This window comes from Metschnikowia bicuspidata (genome assembly GCF_001664035.1).
Source record: "Metschnikowia bicuspidata var. bicuspidata NRRL YB-4993 chromosome Unknown METBIscaffold_3, whole genome shotgun sequence".
Classification (NCBI taxonomy): Eukaryota; Fungi; Ascomycota; class Pichiomycetes; order Serinales; family Metschnikowiaceae; genus Metschnikowia; species Metschnikowia bicuspidata.
In genome coordinates, this window is record NW_017387733.1 from 899,573 (window position 1) to 919,431 (window position 19,859).

Genomic DNA, 19,859 nt, shown 5'->3' on the forward strand with positions numbered 1-19,859 from the left:
CAAGAATCCTTTTTCCGAGTTGTGTATCGGGCTGTACCCAGTGTCGGGCAACTGAGAGATGATCTGATAGTATTTGGACGACTCCGGTGTCATCTCTATGGTGTCGGATCCATCGTTTGCCACTCTATATTCCAAATCTGTTTCCAGAAAGGGGTTGTACCACACCTCGGCCCACGGCACCACGTCTTCGGGGGCTCGAAACGGACTTGGATCCGTCTCTGCTGATTTCCTGTTATATAGCTCTAACTTGAGACGGAGCCCCATGTACAGAGCCGATTCCGGCGACACGGCAGTCTGCTCCTCCTCTGTGAGGCGCATAGATCCTTTCCATACGATACTTTTTTGGGGCCAGTTTGCAAGAGACACGGGGCCCGGGGGGATCTTGAAAACGGACACGCCATGGCACTCGAAGTGCACGTTTGATATCAACATCAAGAGAAGAGGGGCAGAAACACACACGTGAATGGGATTTGGATAGGCGGTCTAGTGCTGCTGCAAAAGCGTAGATGATGATGCCGTGTAAAAAGTTTGCACGCAACGGAAGTTTTTTGGTGGCCTTTGAAATGTGCCTGATTGCCCCGGAGTTGACGTGAGCAAATCCGACTATGACGTCGCGCGAATGGTTTGCACCCACTGAAACCAATTGTCTGCGAGCGAGGCAATACCCCATCTGGCTGCCACGAGTATTGCTTACAATTCAAAGGACAAAGCACGAAATTAAATGCTGCTCTACATTTTTTCGTGACATAGCTTGTGAATACCCAATGGCCGGTCTTTGTCTTTGTGGGTATATGTTTGACTTGTTCTCTATAGGCTAGTGGTGTGGAAGGTTAAAGGTGCGGCCCCGTGCTAGAAGACTTACTAAACCAGGTGATTTCGGTACCGGTGATTGGGTACATCTTTTGCGAAACAGGAACAACAGTTTCTGGTTCTTGCTTTGTTTAGGTCGATGGCACAATGTAGTTTCAGAAGAGCATGTACACGCCTGTATGGGCAAATTACCGGGATTTCACGCAATAAAAGATGATAACAGCAGTGACTTAAGCCCCCGCATTGTCGTGAGGATTCGGCTCCAAACTTTTGGGGATTTTGAAGAGCAAGTTTGGGTAAGGTCTTACAATGACTGGTGCTTCAAGAAATATTCTCAACAATGCACAAGTCAGATCCACATGTTCTTTCGAGGAGCTTTTACCACGCATGTTGACAAGAAGTTTCGAGCTATACCTGTCTTCTATATTTTTGCTCTTCTTTGCGTCCTGGACTAAGCTCTTTATAACGTATTTCACTCTTCAAAAAAAATGCTCTTTGGGTGTAAAATACTAGCCGCGACCTGGATTCGAAACCTTGGTCATATGGAATAAAAGAAGATTCCTGTAAGCGTTTAATATCGACTAGGCATAGAGACAAAAGTCAACATTTTAACAAAAATACTACATTGGATCGCTTGTAAGAGCGCATGTAATTTCCTGGTGCAAGTGAGACTTTCATACATCATTATAGGCATGCTGAGTAGAAGAACACAGTTTCTTCGAGGCCATGCTCAAATATTGGAAGTTTGCATGACTGTAGACAATCATTTTGATTCAACCGGCTCACACAGGGCCGAAGTCGATCAATTTGTACGACATCTATCTGAGATTTCTAATCTCCATCCTAATGTTTTTTTAGACTTGCAAGAGTTGCCTCGCTTTGGGGGTTTGTATGCCGTTTTCCCCAAGATTTGGCTCAAAAAAAAATAAGGATTTATCTGATTAATGGAGCAAAACTATATAAATAATACACAGAAAAGTTTTGAACAGCTCCTATATACGTACCAAGTGTGGAAACTCGGCCCGCCCCCTTCCGTTAGTTACGGCCTGGACGGTCCTCTTCGCCCGTATCTGTTTATGTATGGCTATTACGTCATTGATTCCTAGGATAAGTCTCCTGTATTAATCTCTACTAGTCCCAAGAGCTTAACTATATTAAACCTATGAGTCTGAATAAAATTTTGGCTCCGGTGGACAAATCTTATTGAGTTGATGAACCAAAATTGGTTTTCGTCAGGATCTTCGATGTCCTCGAAGATGTGGCGATTTTGAAGAAGTGAACTCCTGAAGTCTTCTCCAACCATATTAGTCAAAGTTTATGCTACTTGAGACTGTAACTAAAAATCCATAATTGAACATATGCGGTCCAAGAGGATTTCCAGGACGTGGTTTGCGGAAGAAAAGCGTTTGGAATAGGTACGTATTTGAGAGCTGTTCAAGGCTGTCTTATATATATATGTATATTTGTTCCCTTAGTCATATATAATCAAAAAAAAGAAAATGTGAGTTCTCAAATATTGGTGACGCAAGATCAGCTTTACAGTGTTCGTGAATCTGGAACAAACTACTTCATTTGAAATATCATGTAATATTCGACAAAGACTTTTTTAGTCTGTGAATTTTTGAGATAAATGTACACAATCACATTCTTCGAAACGGTGATCATATATGTGGCCTTTCTTCTATACTAACTGCAGATCCTAACTATCCGAAAATCGAATTTGATCACAGTTGACATGTAATACACTCCAAGCACTTCATGTCATTTTTGGAAGATTCAAATCTCCTGAGAGTATGTTGATTCAGAGTTCTGGTTCCTAATATTCTGTTGCAACGTTCTCCCTTCGTCTTTGATTAATCGCATGCCATCACCAAAAAATGGTGACTAATAGACTGGTTGGGCTGTATTTAATGACGCGAGCGAATGCATGCTCTAAGTAATCACATTTTTGAGAGGACAATATATACGTTTCTATGTAATGACTAAAAGAAGGGAAACCGAAACCTTTTGCGCATATAGTCTGACATGATCTCATAGACAGGAATAAGTCAAAATTATATTATAACTTAGACTATATTCTTCACGTAGCACCAAAACAAGATAGTAAATCAGTTTTCAGGAAAGGTCGGAATTCTAGTCTGGATTGTTTCATGCAGCAAAACAAATGGCATCTTTATAAATGAGCTACAAAGCGAAACGCAAATTAACCAGCACTTAAAAACATGCTTCAAACTAAGAATAGGTAAACACTCGAGGAAATGATGTATTTTAAAGACTTTTTCCAGTCCCAATACTCATACAATATTTTTGAAATTGTGACCATAAAACGATTGACAAGACTATAATCAAAGTAAGAACTTAAGCTTAACATTTATAATATCAAGGTGTCCTTTTGTTGTAAGAGCTGGCTTTCAAGCGTCAAAAGTCTTCTTTGTATCATTTAATTCACCTCATACAAATTAGATCTATTCGTCGCTACTATTTCACTGAGTTTACACCCAAACTTGGGGCTGCAAATCTACTTTGCCTAAAAAGCTTATGTCATTTTTGGGAGTTTCAAAGTTATACGGTATGAAGCTAAAACTAGAGTAGCTTCAGACCTGTTTTGAATACAAGGCAACATGTAGTCTATATGTTGGCTGCAAAGCTGGTCGTGGGAGAAACAAGCTTCCTATGCGGTTTGATTGAAAGCATAAAATTTGTGTTTGTGTATCTGATTAGTGGACTATTTATTTGGCTCGCTCCCTTTATTATTTCCGTTTTTTTTTATACCACCTTCTTTTCAAATTCAGAGAATTCCCGAACTCTTCAGCCAAGAGATCACAGTGAAACACTCCAAGACAATTTGACATTCAACAAGACACTCAGCCCAACTACCATGCATTTATTTTCAAGAATCAGATCTGACGCTCGTGCCCGTGAAGGTAAAAGAGTCCGTTTGGCCTTGAAGGCCTTTGAAGGGATCGAACTACACAGTTGCGAGACGCTCAATCCGATTACTTACTACGACGCTAATGCGTATGATGACAACAATTCCAAACTCTCTATTCACTTTGTTCACGACTCTCTTCCTCTTAGGAGCTTTTCAAACTATGGTCGCTTCACCAAGAAAGCCCCTTTTACTCCAAGTAACAAACAAAGCAGGTTCTCAAGAGCTCAAAATGAAATTACTGAGATTCTTGAGATACAAAGGTTGAAAGCTATCATCCTAAAGGCATCAGTCAAGAATTCGGTCAAGGCTGGTCTCACTAGCTTGAGTAGAGCCACAAAGCCAACAGCCAACTTCGAAGACGAGCCAATCACTCAAAGACAATTTGAAAATGGTCTTGCGTTGTCAGAGAACATGGAGTCTACTGTTTCCGAGTCTTGGGGAATTTCTGGGAAGCCAAAACACAAAAGCCGCATCGGAAAAATTTCCCGCAGAGTCTCTAAAAACGTCTCTAAGCGTTTGCGCAAAATGGCTTTCAAGAAAGGCTCCAAGTCTGGAAAGCAATTGATTCCTAATTCCAAGGTGAAGGATTGTGAGTTGGCAATACAACAGGTTCACGCCCGGGGCCAGATTGCGTTGTTCGGCCACGTTCTTGACTCCATCGACACTGAGTCCATTTATTCTAGTCAAAAACAAAACTTCTTTTTCAAAATTCAAAACCTTGCCAAGAAAATTTTTGGCAGAAAGCAATCAGCAGATGCCAAATTCTTCGGTTGCAAATTCGGCTTTCGGACCGGTTCCTGGCGTCGTGCGTCGTTTTCCCGTGCGCGGGTGCAAAAGCGGCGCACGGTCGCCAGAAACAAAGACAATGATTTGAAGCATTTCAAATTGACTGCTAAAGCTCATAAATTCCCTTGGGTATTCTTGAGACGTAAGTCAAATTCTGAAAAGGTTCACAAAATCGTCGTCGCGGACAAGCACAAGAAACGCAACAAGAAAGTGAAAGTGACTTCCAAGGACTCGACCTTGCGTCCTTTTAACTTGACTTGCAACTCTCTCACCTTTTCTCAGACGACCCTCAGACAGTTGTCCCACTTGAAAATTCTTTGCAAGTCTATGAAGCCTGTCCAACTGGCTGACTTAGCTGTGAAGGATTGGGGCACATGCGCCTTCTACTCAGGTCGCAAAACTCAAAGTTGCTCAACAACCCTCTCCAGGTGCATCCTTCCTTTTAAGAAAAGTGCCAGCAATAACGAGAGTGGTTCAGGGGACAAAGAGACAGAGCAAGATATGCCTTCTTTTTTCTCCAACAGCGACGTTTTTTCCATGCGTGCAATCGCCCCCAAGCTCACTGAAGGTTCATCTTCGGCTAGTACAAAGGGGGTCGAGGGCACCTATACTAACAATACAGGACCCGTTTTGGGTAAAACAGAATACAACTGGGCACTTCTGGATCTTCCATCCGAAGTCTCCATCACTCCCTTCAGGATCTTCTCCCCAAACCACTGCCGCGTTCATAAGACAAGCAGGGTCCAAGGGTTGAAACGAAGCGGAAGTTATCGCAGGGGCCTTGACTTAACACGTCAGGGTTTCGAAATTTTTACCTGCAAAGACAATTAGGGAGGAACTTGTGCCTCAAGTTGATCCTCTGGAAAGACTTCCGGGCTAGAGACTCCAAACAGTCTCTACGCTTAAGTGGGGTCTCATACGAGTTCAAAAAGACTATTTGGCTGACTAGTCCCATGCTCCGAGACCCTAAAGTGTTGTATTCATCAATAGGTGACAACACAAAACCCCAAAAAAAAGATGAAACGAGAGCGATATTGCCTCAGTTATTCTTATTTGGAGTGTTTTTTTAACTCTAGTAATAATAAATGTTCGATGTCTGTTGACCTGTTGTATGGTCTTCAGTACAAATATCGTTAACTTTGCTGACTTCGGTCTTTGTAGAAATTTAGGTGTTCAAATCCAATTATATAGCTTCTAAACCTACTTTTTTGGTTTAGGAGTTGTAGTCTTTGGTATTATGGCTGATGATTGTGTATGACTAGTATAGGTTTCGAAAGAATGTCAATTTTGTCCTAGAGCTTGAGAATGTACATTTTCACTCATCAATGCTGTGGTCAGGATATATAATATACATGAATACTTCCAGTCACAATATTTATGAGTAGTTCTGAATCTAACCGTAGCCCTAAAACTTGGTCTGTGAGCTGCTGGTAAATACTAACATCATCAAAGTGTTTCGGCTCACAATCAATGGCGCAACACAAAAACCTCTCGAAAGTATTCTGAACTAGAGGAATATCGAATGCCTTCGATGGCCAGATACTCGTTCAAGTCCTGAACAGGGCTTATGAAAGCCATAGACCTCGCTAATCGCAACTCAAGTTTAGACGTTTCCCAAATGCAGCTATTCTAAAGCATTCGCTGTCACTCTGGTCTTTATAGTCCGTGTCTTAGAATTAGTACATAGAGTGTCTTGACGACAGATTTCATCTCTCAAAGCTCAAATTCTACGATCGTAGTTTTTTGGGGAAGCCTAATAGAGTTTTTATTTATTTTTTTGCTTAGTCTTTCGAGTTTCCTACAAAGGCAGTCATCTTTCCTTTCTTATCTTCGTGGTATTGAGTAATGTGACACCAGTTGATTTCGATAACATCGATCATGGCCAATTCCCAGATCAAAGAAAAACTAGCGAAAAAATTAGAAAAATCAGAAATCCGGTGCAAAGGATAGCCCACTGCATTGTGATAACAACATTCCTGGATTCCAACTACTGAAAGAAACTCAGGGCATTATACGCCGCCCATATCCCATAGCAGCGCGTTTCGAAGTATCATAGAGAATAAGCTTATCGCTACCCTTATGTTCTTCGTAATGTTAGCATAGAGAGTAGAGACTTTTCCCAGCTTCTCCCGTTTTCGAGAATCTATTTTTGTACATATAAGGCAAGACGGTCGAGCCACCTCTACAAACGCCATACTCAGAGCGGGTCCTTGAGCTCTACGTTGTCTATTTTTCTATGTACATAGCCATCCGTCATCTAGTATCCTCTTCTCTTTGCATCGGTGATTTGAGACATCAAGTCAGAGAAGCCCAGCGCAAAGTGCTTCTTCCACCAAAGACTCTTCTTCATCTTGCGGAATTTGGCCGGGCGAATGTAACGCTTCTGATTGTGCCATTGGGAACGGATATCGTTTTGCCTGAGAATGGACTGAACGCCCCGGAGAGCAGTCCCGACGTTTTGGAAGGTCACATCCACAGTACGCCCCGCAGATGGGCCAGAAATGTTGATGGCCTTGGCGGCCTCACGGGGGTCTTTGACGCTGTTTCCGAAAGCATATTCATCGTATTTGCCCAGAGACCTCTGTGTGTCTCTGAGATCCGGCGAGTTGGCGATCAACGCGTCGAAATTGAAGATGGTGGAAGCATTTTTGGGAGCACTAGCAGCCGTGTCTTTGAGCTCGGAAAAGGGGTCCGCCTCTTTTTTTTGAGAAATGAAACGCACAAATGCGTTTCTGGGTGTGCACTGACGGAGCGCAGGCAACCTTCCTGTGACGTTGGTGAACATTAGTGGGTGCTGTGGTCGAGGTCAGAGGCTGAAATTTTTAGCGGTGTTAAGTGCACGAAGACTGAGAACTCCATACAAGCCCGAAAAAGTGAGGCTCTTGAGAAAAGTCAGCCCAAGGCGCGGCAATCGAAAATGAAATACGGGCAGCACCACAGAGAGGTGCAAAGCACATACAACTTGCAGGAGTTTGCCTGTGCCAGTATGTGTTCATTTGGCGTCCCAGCAAACAAGGCCATGTAGATGTATTGTGGGCATGCTCAGGTTTACGTGCACTGGGTATGTCTCATACCAGACTACAATGTAATAAGTTATTAGTGTATTCATGCTGCATGCACTGGAAGCGGCGGCAAAAGAGTGTTGTGTGTGTGGATCCCTCCTCCAGGGACTTGTATGAGATATGCTTGGCTCCTCTTTTGTCGACTCTGCCGTGGTGAGTACCGCTACAAGGCCCGTCATGGACTGCTCGGCCAGTCGTCCAGACGCCCACGCACCGGCCGAATACGTATGCTGAAATGAGGGTCTGCTTAGTTCTTTTTGAACGGGATCTTCTTCAAGTGTTTTTTGTCCTTCTTCGGGTCGGGTTTGCCGTTGTAAGCCTTGTGCACCCTGACCTCCAACGAGATGACGTTGGACTTGATCACCATCTCCTTCTGCTCCAACGCCTTCTGCTGGTCCTCCTTGCGCCTGAAGTCGCACAACGCGGTTTTTTGTGTCTTCTTGAAGTACTTCATTTCGCCAAAGTTCTCCACCAACGCGGCCTTCAACTCGTCCTCGTCCACGTCGACGTTGCGGATGAAAATGGGGTACCACTCCTCCTTCTTGTACTTGCCGTTCACCGGCGACGGGCCTTGCGCCTGGCTTGGCGAGGCAGCCTTTTTGGCAGCAAACGCGGGGACCGGTGGGGGAGGGATCTTGATGGCGGCGGGCGATGCGACGGCTGCGGTTTTGGCGTTGGTCTTGGGGCCGATGGCCGCCAAGTTCGCCCACGTGGGCTTCTGTGGTGGGACCGAGGGCTTTTCGGGCTCCGCGGATTGTTCCTGGTCTGGCTTTTCCTGGTCCGTCTTTTCCTGGCCTGGCTTTTCCAGGTCCGTCTTTTCCTGGCCTGGCTTTTCCTGGTCCGTCTGTTTCTGGTCTGGCTTTTCCTGGTCCGCAGGCTTCACGGTCTCTGCGGACGCGGCAGTTTCGGCTGCACTGGAGGACGCATCCTCGGGAGAAGCCGGCTGCTCTTTTGTCTCTGGAGCCGACTTCTCCTTTGTCTCTGGAGCAGCCTTCTCCTTTGCCTCTGGAGCAGGCTCCTTGCTTGTCTCTGGTGAAGACTCCTCGGTCGTTTCGGGCACAGGCTCCTCGCTCCGGGTCTCCAAGACGGCCTCCTTCTGCAGCAGCGCAGTGCAGGCAGCGGGCTCGGAAGAGCCGTTCTGGTCGGCCGTCTGAGGCTCGGACGCCTGGACGGGTTTCGCCGAAGGCTCCGCCACGCGCTCGGCAACAGCCGCGGCGGCCTCGGCAGGCTCGCCCGCCAAGTCCACAAACGTCAACACGTCGTTCGCAACGTCGTACACGGTCTTGCTCTTTTCGCGCAAGACAAACGTCTGGACGAACGGCCAAAAGGGCGACACGCCGCGCTTCCATCCGCCGGCCACCACAATCAAAATGGCGCCGGCCACCGAGGCCTGGAACGTGGCGCTCTCCACGACAATCTTGTTTTTGTCCGCGGCAGAGGCCTGGGCGGCCTGGCCGTCGAAAAACGAGCGCACGGCGTCGGAGCCGCGGGCCACGTGCACGGTTTTGCGCCCGTTTCCAGGGAACACGTCGTGCAGAAGCGCGGCCGCAGAGTCGTAAAAGGCATAGAGCTTGCGTATGTCCGCGGTGTAGAATCCGTAGTACTTCTTGAGGAACATCCAGCCGATCTGCTCGGAGGACAAGTCGGGCTGCGGCACGGCTTCGGCAGGGGCCACGGACTTAACGGGCTCGGGCTTGGGGGGTTCGGGCTTGGTGGCCGCGGGCTCTGCGGGAGGCTTTGTGGCTTGGAGCATTGGCGTGGGGCGTGGGAAGAGGAGCTAATCGTAGGGTTTTGGCGTGGCTCTGAGATCTGCAAAAGTTGACCATGGAGCCGGAGGTCTGGAGGCGCGCGGGCGCGCGCCTGTGTGCAGGCACGATGTAGGAGGGTGCTGGTATTGTTGGGGGGAGTTTGTCGATCGAGGTTTGAGGCCTGGATACCGGGAAAAGACTGGTGTGGTTGCCGGTGTGGTTGTTCTATTAGCTTGCTGAAGTGCTGGCTATATGGAATATGTGTGCTCTTTGGTGTGCTTCGTGTGCCAATAAGGTGTTTGTTGTAGAGATGATTCTTGAAGAGGTGTCTAGTGCGATGATTATTGTAGAGGCATCAATTGCAAAGATGTGTATTGTAAAGATGTTTATTCTACAGATGTTCATTGTACGGGCGTCAATTGCCAAGAGGTTTATGAAATAGATGTTCATTGTAGGAATATTTATCGTTGAGGATCAATTACAGAAATGTGATTATAGAGATGTTTTTTTTAAAAAATTCATTGTGGACGCATCAATTGCATAGTGGTTTATGAAATAGATGTTCTTTGTAGAAATATATGTCGTTGAGGATCAATTACAAAATTATCAACTACCAAAATTTCTAATGGAAAATGTTTATTGTTGAGAATCAAATGCAAAGATGTGTATCATATGGAGGTTTTTTTTTGAATTTATTGTAGAGGCATCAATTGCAGAGATTATTGTGGAATCAGTGACTCAAATGTCAACTACCAAGATTTTCAATGGAGAAATCTTTGTTGTTGAGAATCAATTGGAAAGGCATATTAAAAGATGGTATTCTTAACATGTTTATTGTAGTAGATGATTATTATAAAGATGGTATTCTTAACATGTTTATTGTAGTAGATGATTATTATAAAGATGGTCATTGGAGAGGCATCAATTGCAACGGTGTGTATTACAAAGATGTTTATTGTAGAGACAAATATGTTTTTCTAAAAGAGTAAATCACCAAGATGGTCATTGTAAAAATGTTTATTGTTGAGGATTAATTGCAAAGATGTCTTTTGTAAACATGTCTATTGTAAAGAGAACTATTGTAAAGATGCTTATTGTGAAATTCATTGTGAGCGATGTTTGTCATAGAAATGTTCATTGTAAATTATCGATCATGAGTGTTTGTCAAAACTGTTGATTGTCGGTGCTTGAGTTGTTGCTCCTTCATTACTGCAGTGCTAATTATGTCGGTGTGCTAATGGCTCGAGTACTTGATTGAGACTGCGGTGTGTTCGCGTGCTGTGAGAATGCGTCTTGTCCGAGTTCTTCTCGGCTTATTGCTCACATGTGTCTGTTGCAGTTTGAGCCCTGGGGTTTTCGTGTGTATTGTAGATTCACATAACGCTCTTCTTTATATGAAATGTTTTGTGCTCTAGCGCTCATACGGAACATGCGAATGCTCTTTGGTGGCCAGTCCCTTATTTTGCAGATCGTATTCATCGCAGGTCCAGCTTGGGCACATATGTCCACCAGTCTACAACAAGATTGCAAATCACGTTGCCGCTCAAAAATGTAGATCCCAGCCTGGAACTATGCACGTCATTTTTTCAGGTACAAGGATCTGAAGATGGACAGTTCATCCAGGCGCCCAACAAGAGTTCCAGAAGGCCCACGCATCAAGGCCCGTAAACCCGGGCTCCACATCCGCTACTGTAAAAATGAAACCCCTGGCCTAAAACAGTACTGCAGAGGACTCAAAAAAGACTGGCGGTTTCCAAGTTGAGGCTGCGGTTCTAGATTCAGATCGGCGAACTCGCTGTCATACTCACCGGAATCTTTTCCATATCTCCGGCTTGTTCCACGGCCGAAGAGCAGGAAAGCACCAGACTTGTAGACACCAACAAACAAAGCTCCAGACGGGCGCTCTGTAAAGCAACTCCAAAAAACAAAAAAAAAAAACGCCAGCACTTCCACACTTCTGAATTCTGCCCACCCATATTGTTTAATTCCCAGCTCCCATCTTACCAAGCAGACTGACCATGTCGCACGTCCTCATACTAAAGACACCTCCCAATCCCCCACCTCTGTCACAGAGTAAATCTACAGAAAAATCATCCAATTCGTAGGTGTCAAGCATTTGTACTAGAATATGCGATACGCGGCCACACAAACATGACTCGAGCCCCCGCTGCTATATATAAACATGCCGTCGTCAGCCTTCTGCCGACTCCACTAGTTCCCGGTCTCACGCAACAACTCTTCTAAAACCTTGTTCTCGGCCTCGGTCTTGTCGTTCATGCCGCTGAACGACTTGATCCCCATCCGGCGCAACACGTCAATGGTAGTGTTTCTTGCAAAGCCCATATTCTCAAACTGACTGACAATGGCATCGTCGATTCCGTACAACGCACAGTCGCTCAAAGCAGCCACGCCTCCTTGGCTTTCGTCACACGCATACACTTTGGTCCAGTATGCGGCTGTATCCTCGAAACCAGCCTTGTTGCTGATATAGTGCTTGGCCACTTCGGCATCCTGCGGGTCGTTGGGCTCGGGCGACTGCAACAACGATTGCAAAGAAATCAACGACGACTTGAGCGTCAAGATCGGGGTCCACGCGTCCTTCAAGATATCCAAGCAAATTGCTCCCGTGACCGACGAAATGTTCGGGTGGTAGATCTTGGTCAAGAATCTCATCACAGGCGGCTTGAACGGGTATTCGTTGGGGATGTTGATGTCGACTTTGAACACGCCTTTTTCGTAGGGTGTTCCAGGTGGCCCATTGAAATACCCAGTCAAATGGGTCAAGTCGGATTCGTTGACCAAATCAAGCGACACCCCAGACTTGGTATCTTGGCGGCACTCCTCGAGCTCTTTGGCGATTCTCTTGACTCTGGACATGGCTGTTTTGACACGAGGCTCTGACTGGTGCACGTGTGTTTTTCGGAGGCGTTTTCGGTCGAGTGTTCACTGACCTAGGTGTTGGTGTGCAGGTTTAGAAGCTGGTCTTATGGATCCCGATATTTTCCCAAAAGAAACTGAACTAAGGGCTCTGCAAATGAGGGCTCCAAGCCACTCTACCTTTTGGGGCGCACGTCTTACAAAGTTAGATGTGGTTATATACAGGCATGTCGAATGCTATTTTAAGTTGCGCTTGGTGCTTTTACCGAATAGAAGTCATGATTGCGCCGCCTCGAGGCACGTCACTTAGCTCTCATTGATGTACGCTTGCTCGTATTCTTCCACTGATCAACCATGCCGCTTCCCTTGTACCCTGACCACCGAGTAGTATGGTGGGCGTAGAAGGCGGCCTGGGGCAGCGCGATCTCTCTAAACTCTTGCGGCTTGTTTAGCGCACAGTCTTCGCCAAGGCCTCAAAAACTCCCCGCAACTCTGGCGTCGTATTCTTGTGGAACAGCCGGCTGAAAAAATCATACTTCTCATTGCTGACCAACTCAGTCAAGACCATTGAAAGGCCCCATGGATAAGGCTTATTGACAAGGTGCCTCTCTAGGAGCACTCTGGCCACAATTTCATCCATCTCCTCGCGGATCTCTCCCGAGCTCCATGAAGCTTCATCCGAGAAAATGTGAAGAACAAAGCTTATGAACCACTGGGTATGGCAGTTGGGCGAACGGAGCTGGTTAGCGATTGCATCCATGAGGTGGTATCTGAACTCTGTGCAGCCGTGATTCATAAGGTCAACGAGCAATGAGGTGTGTGACGACTTCGAATTGAAGCAAGAATTGTCTCGTGGCAGTTTATCTTCAACGGCAGAGATGACAACATGCAAAGCTAATGCATTGACAAGTCTTGTGTTGAAATTCACGGAGTCAAATCCGAAGCTCGAAACCTCCTTTGGGTAGTTTAACTTGAGGCCCCCGTAGATCGTGCGCAACAAAGCTGAAGCTGGAATACGAATGAAATTCTCAACTGGCTTCTTCAATCCGGCCTTGCTCAAATCGGTAATAGGTGCATATTGTACTCCCGGAGCATCGCTGCAACCCGGCAAGTCATTGCAGTTCAAAGTTCTTGAAAAGGGGCTTTCAGCAGAAATAGTCTTTGGAATTGCTGACAAGATGATGTTTTTCACTTGGATGTAAACAGATGGAACCGCAGTTATCAACTGATAGTGACATTCAATAAGAAACTCAGGTTCATCGTGGGCCAACGCTGTGAACACTCTGTTAATCGCTTTGAAAATCACATGAAGAACGTCATGCTGCACAAATTTGTCTTTGGAGTACACGTTCTGAAACTTCAAAAGAGACGTCAAAAGCTTGACTACAACGCTGTAACCATTCTTCTCAGGCAATTCTAGCAACTTGGGCAAAAACATTCTGTGTGCGATCAAGGATATCCACGCGAAGGTAAATCCCGGGTAGATTAGCGGTTGGACAGAGTCGAGCACATCCCCAAGCGAAGAATAAAACGAAAGGTCCAAATGACTTGTAGCATCGGCATCGAGAACCGATGCCTCGCTCCAAGTACACATGAGTGACGAGAACAACTTAAAGTACGCCCTCTCGTTCCACGTGGACTTCGATCCCTCGTGTTCATTGACAAGCACGAGTGCAATTATATCAAAAATGATTTTCATGTAGGCAGTGGCGTCCTCCGTGTGCGATTTGCTGAATCTAAGAAGTATTCTTGATATCAAAAGTGCCAAGCAATCGACAGACAACAAGACTTCCCTTTGAGTACGACTCCGCATTTCGTGCTCTGTGACGAATGCCGTCGTACTAATTTCGGTGGCCGCTCTGAAGAAAGTCTGAAATTTTTCGGGCTCATTCAAAACCCCGCAATGAAACAACCTGTCAACAAACGCATTTTGTAAAGCCAAGCTGTTTTCATTGTGGCCAACCAATTTAACCCATTCAACAAAAATGTAACCCATTTGAACAAATCCATCCCCTTCCTTATTTTCGGTAGAAGAGGATAACGGAATGTTTGATTCATTCAACAACTTGAATAAGTCGTTACGCATTGCCAAAGCTCTTTGATGTTCTTCTGTGTCTTCGGGATCGTAGTTCAACAAGGCATCTAATGTGCATGCAAATTCAGAGCGCAAAGCAATTGGCCTTGTACCTTCAGAGCTAAACACGTTTAAAAGCAAACTTGAGGCAAATTTGACTAATACAGCACTGTTGCTCTCGGCAATGAGTTTTCCTATGGAGCTGTCAAGCTTAAGCGGGGTGACGAGTTGTACCTTCAATAGCGAAAAAATCACCGGCATGTTGAACTTTCTTTGATCCAGGGAATGAACCATCCACCAAGTCACATCCTTTGCTGTAGATGGTGAGCACTCGCACAATTTGTCAAGAATCACCACATAAATCTCATTGCTCATTGGGTTCTCATGAACTTGGGTGAACAAACAATTGACAGCATATTGAGCCACCTTCAACAACAATTCCGGGTACTTCACAGCGTTGCTCTGGCAAAGTGCCAATGCTTGCGAGAGAGATTGCAAAATGGGATGATCAGCAGGCAATTCATGCAATGACGTCTCCTTGATTCCTGCAAGTGTCTGGATGGCCTTATCAGCCAATTGAGTTATGAAACTGAAGAGCTGGTCTGCAGAAGAATCTTCCTGCAAGATAGTCGCCGAAACTTGCTGTGGAGTCAACTGAGAGTCAATGTTGTTTCCACGAAGAGAATCTTGAGACCGGAGTTGGAAATCATGCGAAATCTCATGGTGTTCCGTGTCATGTTCCTTAGAAGCGGACTGAAATGGAGGTTGTTGTGAACGCTGTGGAATTTGTTGCGGGATTGCTTGGACATTTTGATTCAAAGGACTTGCTTTCACATTTGAAATTGGATGTAATTGTTGCCCACCTTGGGCTTGGTCAGCGCGGATAATGAAAGAGTTCGTGCCAAACCCAGTGTAAATATTCAACTGCGTGTCATGAAGGCCGTCTGGCTTCAATCCAAGAGGTGGTGGCAATTGAAGTGCGTAAGTGGATGCACCTTCATCACGGAATGGCTCGCCCTTAGTATGCCTTTCACGAACCAAGACTTGCTGATGCATACGCTCTTCAATCAATTCACTAATGTTCGTAGCAGCCAAGTTTTCCACAATTTCAACGCAAAGGTGAACATTGCTTTGAATTGCCGAGTTCAATTCGAGTAAAGGTAACTCATTCGCATTGATTTGATTCGAAAGCAACTGCACCATGGTAGCTTCAATAGCTTCACTCAAGATTTTGCGGCCACTGCACACAACCATGCTGTGTGCTAATTGTTGAGCCATGATTTGGTAGCTCTTTCTAAACTTGGCCGAATCAGCTTCAGTAGCAAAGTCTTTCCTGACCAACGCTTCGGTGGTTGACAAAACAGCCTCAGACACTCTACTTAAAATCGGGACAGCACATTCACGAACAGCGCATGCTAGAGATACCTGGAATGCCCTTCTCAAGTTGGGGTTTTGAGTGAAGATTGTGTTTCCCACCAAGTTGCTAAAAGAGGCATCCAACTGATTGGCGACAGAAGTTTGAGGTACATGATCATCCATCTGCCTGATCTGCGGAAGATGTTGCAATTGAGACAAATGTTGCTGTTGCTGCTGTTGCTGTTGTTGCTGCATCATTGCAGCCTGTTGCTGCAAATGCTGCTGCATCTGCAAACTTTGATTAGGACCCTCAATCGATAATGCAGCTAGATCAATCATACCACCAACATCTGTTCTCGTACCAAACATCGCAGCTAGTGCTTCAGGTTTAGGATTATGTGTTCTTATCAATGTCGAAGCTTCGATATCCTTCACTTTCGTGTCAAAAGCATTTAATAACACTTCGATCTCAAATTTAAGATTGAGTTTTAAGTCCGCACACTCATAAAGTTCAACAAGAACCTTAATCACGCCTAAGACCCAAGGATTAGGACATCTGAAGACACGGGAGTAACTGGCCTGCTCTAAGATTTTGCACACGAAAGGAATAACGATATGAAGTGTTTTGAAATCAAAAGACTCCACAAGCAAATATTTAAGGGCAACCTGATCTCTCTTCAAAGGCCTATCGTTTGCCAAAGTTATTTTGCCGAGCCAAGCGCCAAGGTTCTTTAGGTGCTGTCTCTCTGAAGAAGTGTCTTTGAAGTTTCTGAGTAGTTTTCCGACTTCAAAGAGGGTGATGTTCAACACGTACTCGTAAAAAATTGGATTGTTTAGAGCAAAAACCAAACTTGTGTACAATGTGTGATTATTTGGCTCAATCCTGGCTCTTTCCGTCACCAAATAATTAGCAAACCATGAAAAATACTTTTCGGCAAACAACCCTTTGATATCAGCCAACTTAGTCAACATGTTGTCTGAAGTCATGTTGTTCACAAAAAACAACAAGCGATCAGATATCGCTTCTGCTGGATCTTCTTGAGCTTCAAAGCCAATTGTCCTTTTAACAGCTGAGATAGAGTTATAATTCACCGCAACTCCTTCTGATTTAGATACCTGATTGTCTGAAACGGATACCTGTTGCGGAGCATTCGAGTCTGGACAAGGGATACCATTAGAAGCATCTTTCACTATCTGGTACATCTTGGCATGAGCTGAAAGAGACTGACATTTAAGCAAATGTTTGCAGTACATGGGATACTCATGCAACCTCGACTTGAAGTTATACAAGGATTGGACAGCAAACTTGAACATGTGAGAGTCTTGCGGTTGGTTACATGACTCCCAAATGAAATTTAGCGCAACAGTAAGAGTGGTCCCTTGGATTAAGTCTTTTTGAAGAAGTGCGCCAAAAAGAAGCGAGGTTGATGCCAACGCCGTTAATGGGTACTCCGAAAAAAACCTGTATTCGTCAATCAATGAGTGGATCATGCAAGAGAATACATCCTGTTCGTGAGGAACATCGCTGTTTTTCATCCTACCAAGCATTTCAACGATCTCCTTGATGTCCATGTCCTTGCTGTACATCTTTGAGTAACATGACTTCATCTCTTGTTCAACTTGCGGAGGAAAAAAGTTTGAAAACATTTCTTCGTTCTTCATGATCGCCTTATCGTGTCCGATTCCAAAATTGATGAGACGAGGATAAGTAGTCAACAAAGACAACTGCAAGTTTTTGAGACGTTCAGGGTCAACAAGTCCCTGCGATCCCTTCAAAGCATCCAACAATAAGTACACAACACTGACTTTCAATGGTCTTGAAAGACTTGATGGTGGTGCACCTTGCTGCTGTTGCTGATGCTGTTGCTGCCCGGCCTCGAAATCTTGAGCAGCTCTTGACTCCAATATTTCAAGTAAGCTTTGATAAACAGCATTCTTCAGTTTCGGGTCCCTCACATCATTTTCGATGACATGTTTCATGCCTTCAGCATAACTTGATGTATCGGGTATGCATGTCGATGCCTCCACGACAAAAGCCAAATACAAGCTGTAACTAATGAGCTTTGCCTTGCTTGTCAACTCGTCGAATAATTCAAAGCTAGTAGCAGTCTGCACCACCTTTGTAAGAGACTCTGGAGAGACTCGCGAGGTATAAAATTCAATAAGCTTCAGAATTGCCAATTGGATATCCAACTCTTTGAACTTATTGATGACTTTACCCAATTGAGCGACATTTTCATCAGTCCATGGTCTGTCCATCATAAAGGCGAATAACCGATCGATGCGGTCAAGAATGTAGCTGTCTTTGTCAGGAATTGCCAAAGCCCCAGCAATGACGTGATGGGGCTCTGACCGACAATGCAAATCAAAAAACTGTGTGAGCCAAGTCTCAAGCTTTCGATCACCCTCAGATTGTTGCTTGTTTTGATGTGTGGATTGAGTGTTGATTTTCGACATCACTTGCACTTCAAGCTTGGCAATGTTGACAAACTTCAAAAGTTCATGCTCGCTGCTGACTTCCCCTTCGTAACAAAGAGTGAGATTCTTTGAGTTCATAATATCAAATGCACCAGGCTTTGTGTACATTGACTGCAACATGAACAAGAGTGTTTTGTCAAACCACCACTCATAGCTCAACACGATATCGATAAGACCTTGCTTGAAGTCAAGCGCAGAAAAGAGCTGTGTGATACTGGCAACAGAAGGTTGGCTGTTGCGCTTGGATGCATCGAACAAAAGTTCTTGCACTTTGGAGAAGATCGCAAACCAATTCAAAGTGAAGTTTTTATTCTGCTCGATGTTCTTCAAACATGCTTGCAATTGGGCTCCTTTTGCATTGGCTTCCGGCAAGTTATTCACAAAGGTTAGAGGTGTGATCCCACCATTAGTATTGGTGAGACCCTGCGAGCCAGGGATAAGAACTTCTGCTAATACCAATGCAATGCTTTCGTCTGCATCTTCTGGTTTGATTTGGAGCAACGAAGGGAGAAGTTTTTCGGGCAACAAATTCTCAGGCCCGATCTCTATTAAAAGCTCTTTGAAAGTCATCTTAAGAATGCTGCGGAAGAAGGCTTGAACGGGGGGGATGGTCAGGTCAAACGCGTTGAACTGGCCGATGGTAGAAAGTTTGTGGAGAAATGGGTAGGTGGGCGATCTCAAGATACAGTCGAGAAGAACGTGGCACCAGGATCTGTCTGAAGTGGTGCTTCTTTCGATGACAAGAGCAGGGACTTTGGAGGAGGCCTCTTCGAAGAAGTGCTTTACAGCGGGCGATTCGGGGTCAGCTATACGCAGAACAAATGTGAACAGTAAGACCGGATCGATCGAAAAACGCTCAATGAAGTAGAAGATCTGCTCTGTGGCGTTGTTTCCGAGAATGGAACTGAGCTCGGGGATCAAGAACTCGATGAACGTGCAGTCCTTGGCGAGGTATTCAAGCTCCGCTTTGAAGATCTGTTCGGGGGGCGAGAGCGACGCGGTGTGAGGCGTATCCTTGACAACGGCAACGAGCTTGCTGTAGAAGTACGAGTGTACAATGTGGTGCTTGCGCTCGTTGGAGAGAATGTACCTGATCTGGTCGTGGTGGGATTTCCAGGTGGCGGCAGAAGCGGTGGCCAAAAGGATGGAGAGCTGGTTGAGGACGATCGACACGTACTGCGAGCTTTCGTTGATGCTGGGCTCGTGGACGAGGATGCTGAGCGGGTTCAACGGCTTCTCCTGCAAAAGCTGGTCAAGGGTGTCTTTTTCGTTGGTCGTGGGGAGTGGGCCCGAGGGGCTGGCGGCCTTTTGCGAAGTCACTGTTGATGTGCTTTTTGTGGAGCTTGGTGCGAGTTCTCGACGACAGATCTAGTCAGTAGTCTGGCGTCGTTTTGGTGATCTGTTGTTAGTATATCTGTGAGGGCGTGCGCAGGCAGGGTTCGGCGGGTAATGCCACGATTTTTCGACAAAAGAACACACCCATTGCCGGGAGCCTGGATGTGGGTGCGGGCACTGGGATTGAGAACAGCAGCTGGCGTTGTGGTGCAATTTGCGTATTCTATATATGATCTCTCTTGGGCTCTACCTGGAGCAAAGTTGCACGCCTGGGAGAACGGCGGACGAGAGCATGCAAGAAGACCTGCCCTATTAATTGACGCAGGCTTGTGTAATCAGGGACCCAAATGTGCACGGACGGCTGTCAACATACGAATTTATGCAAGTTTAGGCAAAAACCA

The 19,859-nt window shown here is 45.5% G+C and overlaps 7 protein-coding genes across 7 annotated transcripts in view; 2 read left to right on the forward strand and 5 right to left on the reverse strand.

Annotated features, from left to right (window-relative positions):
- METBIDRAFT_176197 (uncharacterized protein) overlaps positions 1-710 on the reverse strand; it is a 3,269-nt gene extending 2,559 nt beyond the window's left edge. Inside the window, exon 1 of the mRNA XM_018854726.1 lies at positions 365-710. Within this exon, the coding sequence (XP_018711652.1) occupies positions 365-432 (68 nt within the window). The 5' untranslated portion in view covers positions 433-710. The remainder of the gene's footprint in view (positions 1-364) is intronic.
- Positions 711-3,688: 2,978 nt separating this feature from the next.
- METBIDRAFT_11708 (uncharacterized protein) lies at positions 3,689-5,359 on the forward strand (the record flags this gene model as incomplete). Its single annotated transcript, XM_018854069.1, has 1 exon — positions 3,689-5,359. One exon carries the CDS (start codon positions 3,689-3,691, stop codon positions 5,357-5,359), a length of 1,671 nt encoding a protein of 556 aa, XP_018711653.1.
- Positions 5,360-6,645: 1,286 nt separating this feature from the next.
- On the reverse strand, positions 6,646-7,505 carry METBIDRAFT_31743 (mitochondrial 37S ribosomal protein bS21m). The gene has a single exon (XM_018855905.1). The coding sequence runs from the start codon at positions 7,311-7,313 to the stop codon at positions 6,786-6,788; it is 528 nt and encodes a 175-aa protein (XP_018711654.1). The 5' UTR covers positions 7,314-7,505; the 3' UTR covers positions 6,646-6,785.
- Positions 7,506-7,625: 120 nt separating this feature from the next.
- METBIDRAFT_82809 (uncharacterized protein) lies at positions 7,626-9,409 on the reverse strand. The gene has a single exon (XM_018859222.1). It carries the CDS (start codon positions 9,341-9,343, stop codon positions 7,838-7,840), a length of 1,506 nt encoding a protein of 501 aa, XP_018711655.1. The 5' UTR covers positions 9,344-9,409; the 3' UTR covers positions 7,626-7,837.
- Positions 9,410-9,504: 95 nt separating this feature from the next.
- On the forward strand, positions 9,505-9,929 carry METBIDRAFT_31744 (uncharacterized protein). Its single transcript, XM_018855906.1, has one exon. The coding sequence runs from the start codon at positions 9,598-9,600 to the stop codon at positions 9,778-9,780; it is 183 nt and encodes a 60-aa protein (XP_018711656.1). The 5' UTR covers positions 9,505-9,597; the 3' UTR covers positions 9,781-9,929.
- A 1,620-nt stretch (positions 9,930-11,549) lies between these two features.
- On the reverse strand, positions 11,550-12,215 carry METBIDRAFT_41156 (E2 ubiquitin-conjugating protein; the record flags this gene model as incomplete). The annotated part of the gene is made up of 1 exon (XM_018857363.1): positions 11,550-12,215. One exon carries the CDS (start codon positions 12,213-12,215, stop codon positions 11,550-11,552), a length of 666 nt encoding a protein of 221 aa, XP_018711657.1.
- A 224-nt stretch (positions 12,216-12,439) lies between these two features.
- On the reverse strand, positions 12,440-19,606 carry CDC39 (CCR4-NOT core subunit; the record flags this gene model as incomplete). The annotated part of the gene is made up of 2 exons (XM_018855230.1): positions 12,440-19,442; positions 19,603-19,606. The coding sequence occupies 2 exons, from the start codon at positions 19,604-19,606 to the stop codon at positions 12,664-12,666; spliced, it is 6,783 nt and encodes a 2,260-aa protein (XP_018711658.1). The 3' UTR covers positions 12,440-12,663.
- Between the last annotated feature and the right edge of the window lie 253 nt (positions 19,607-19,859).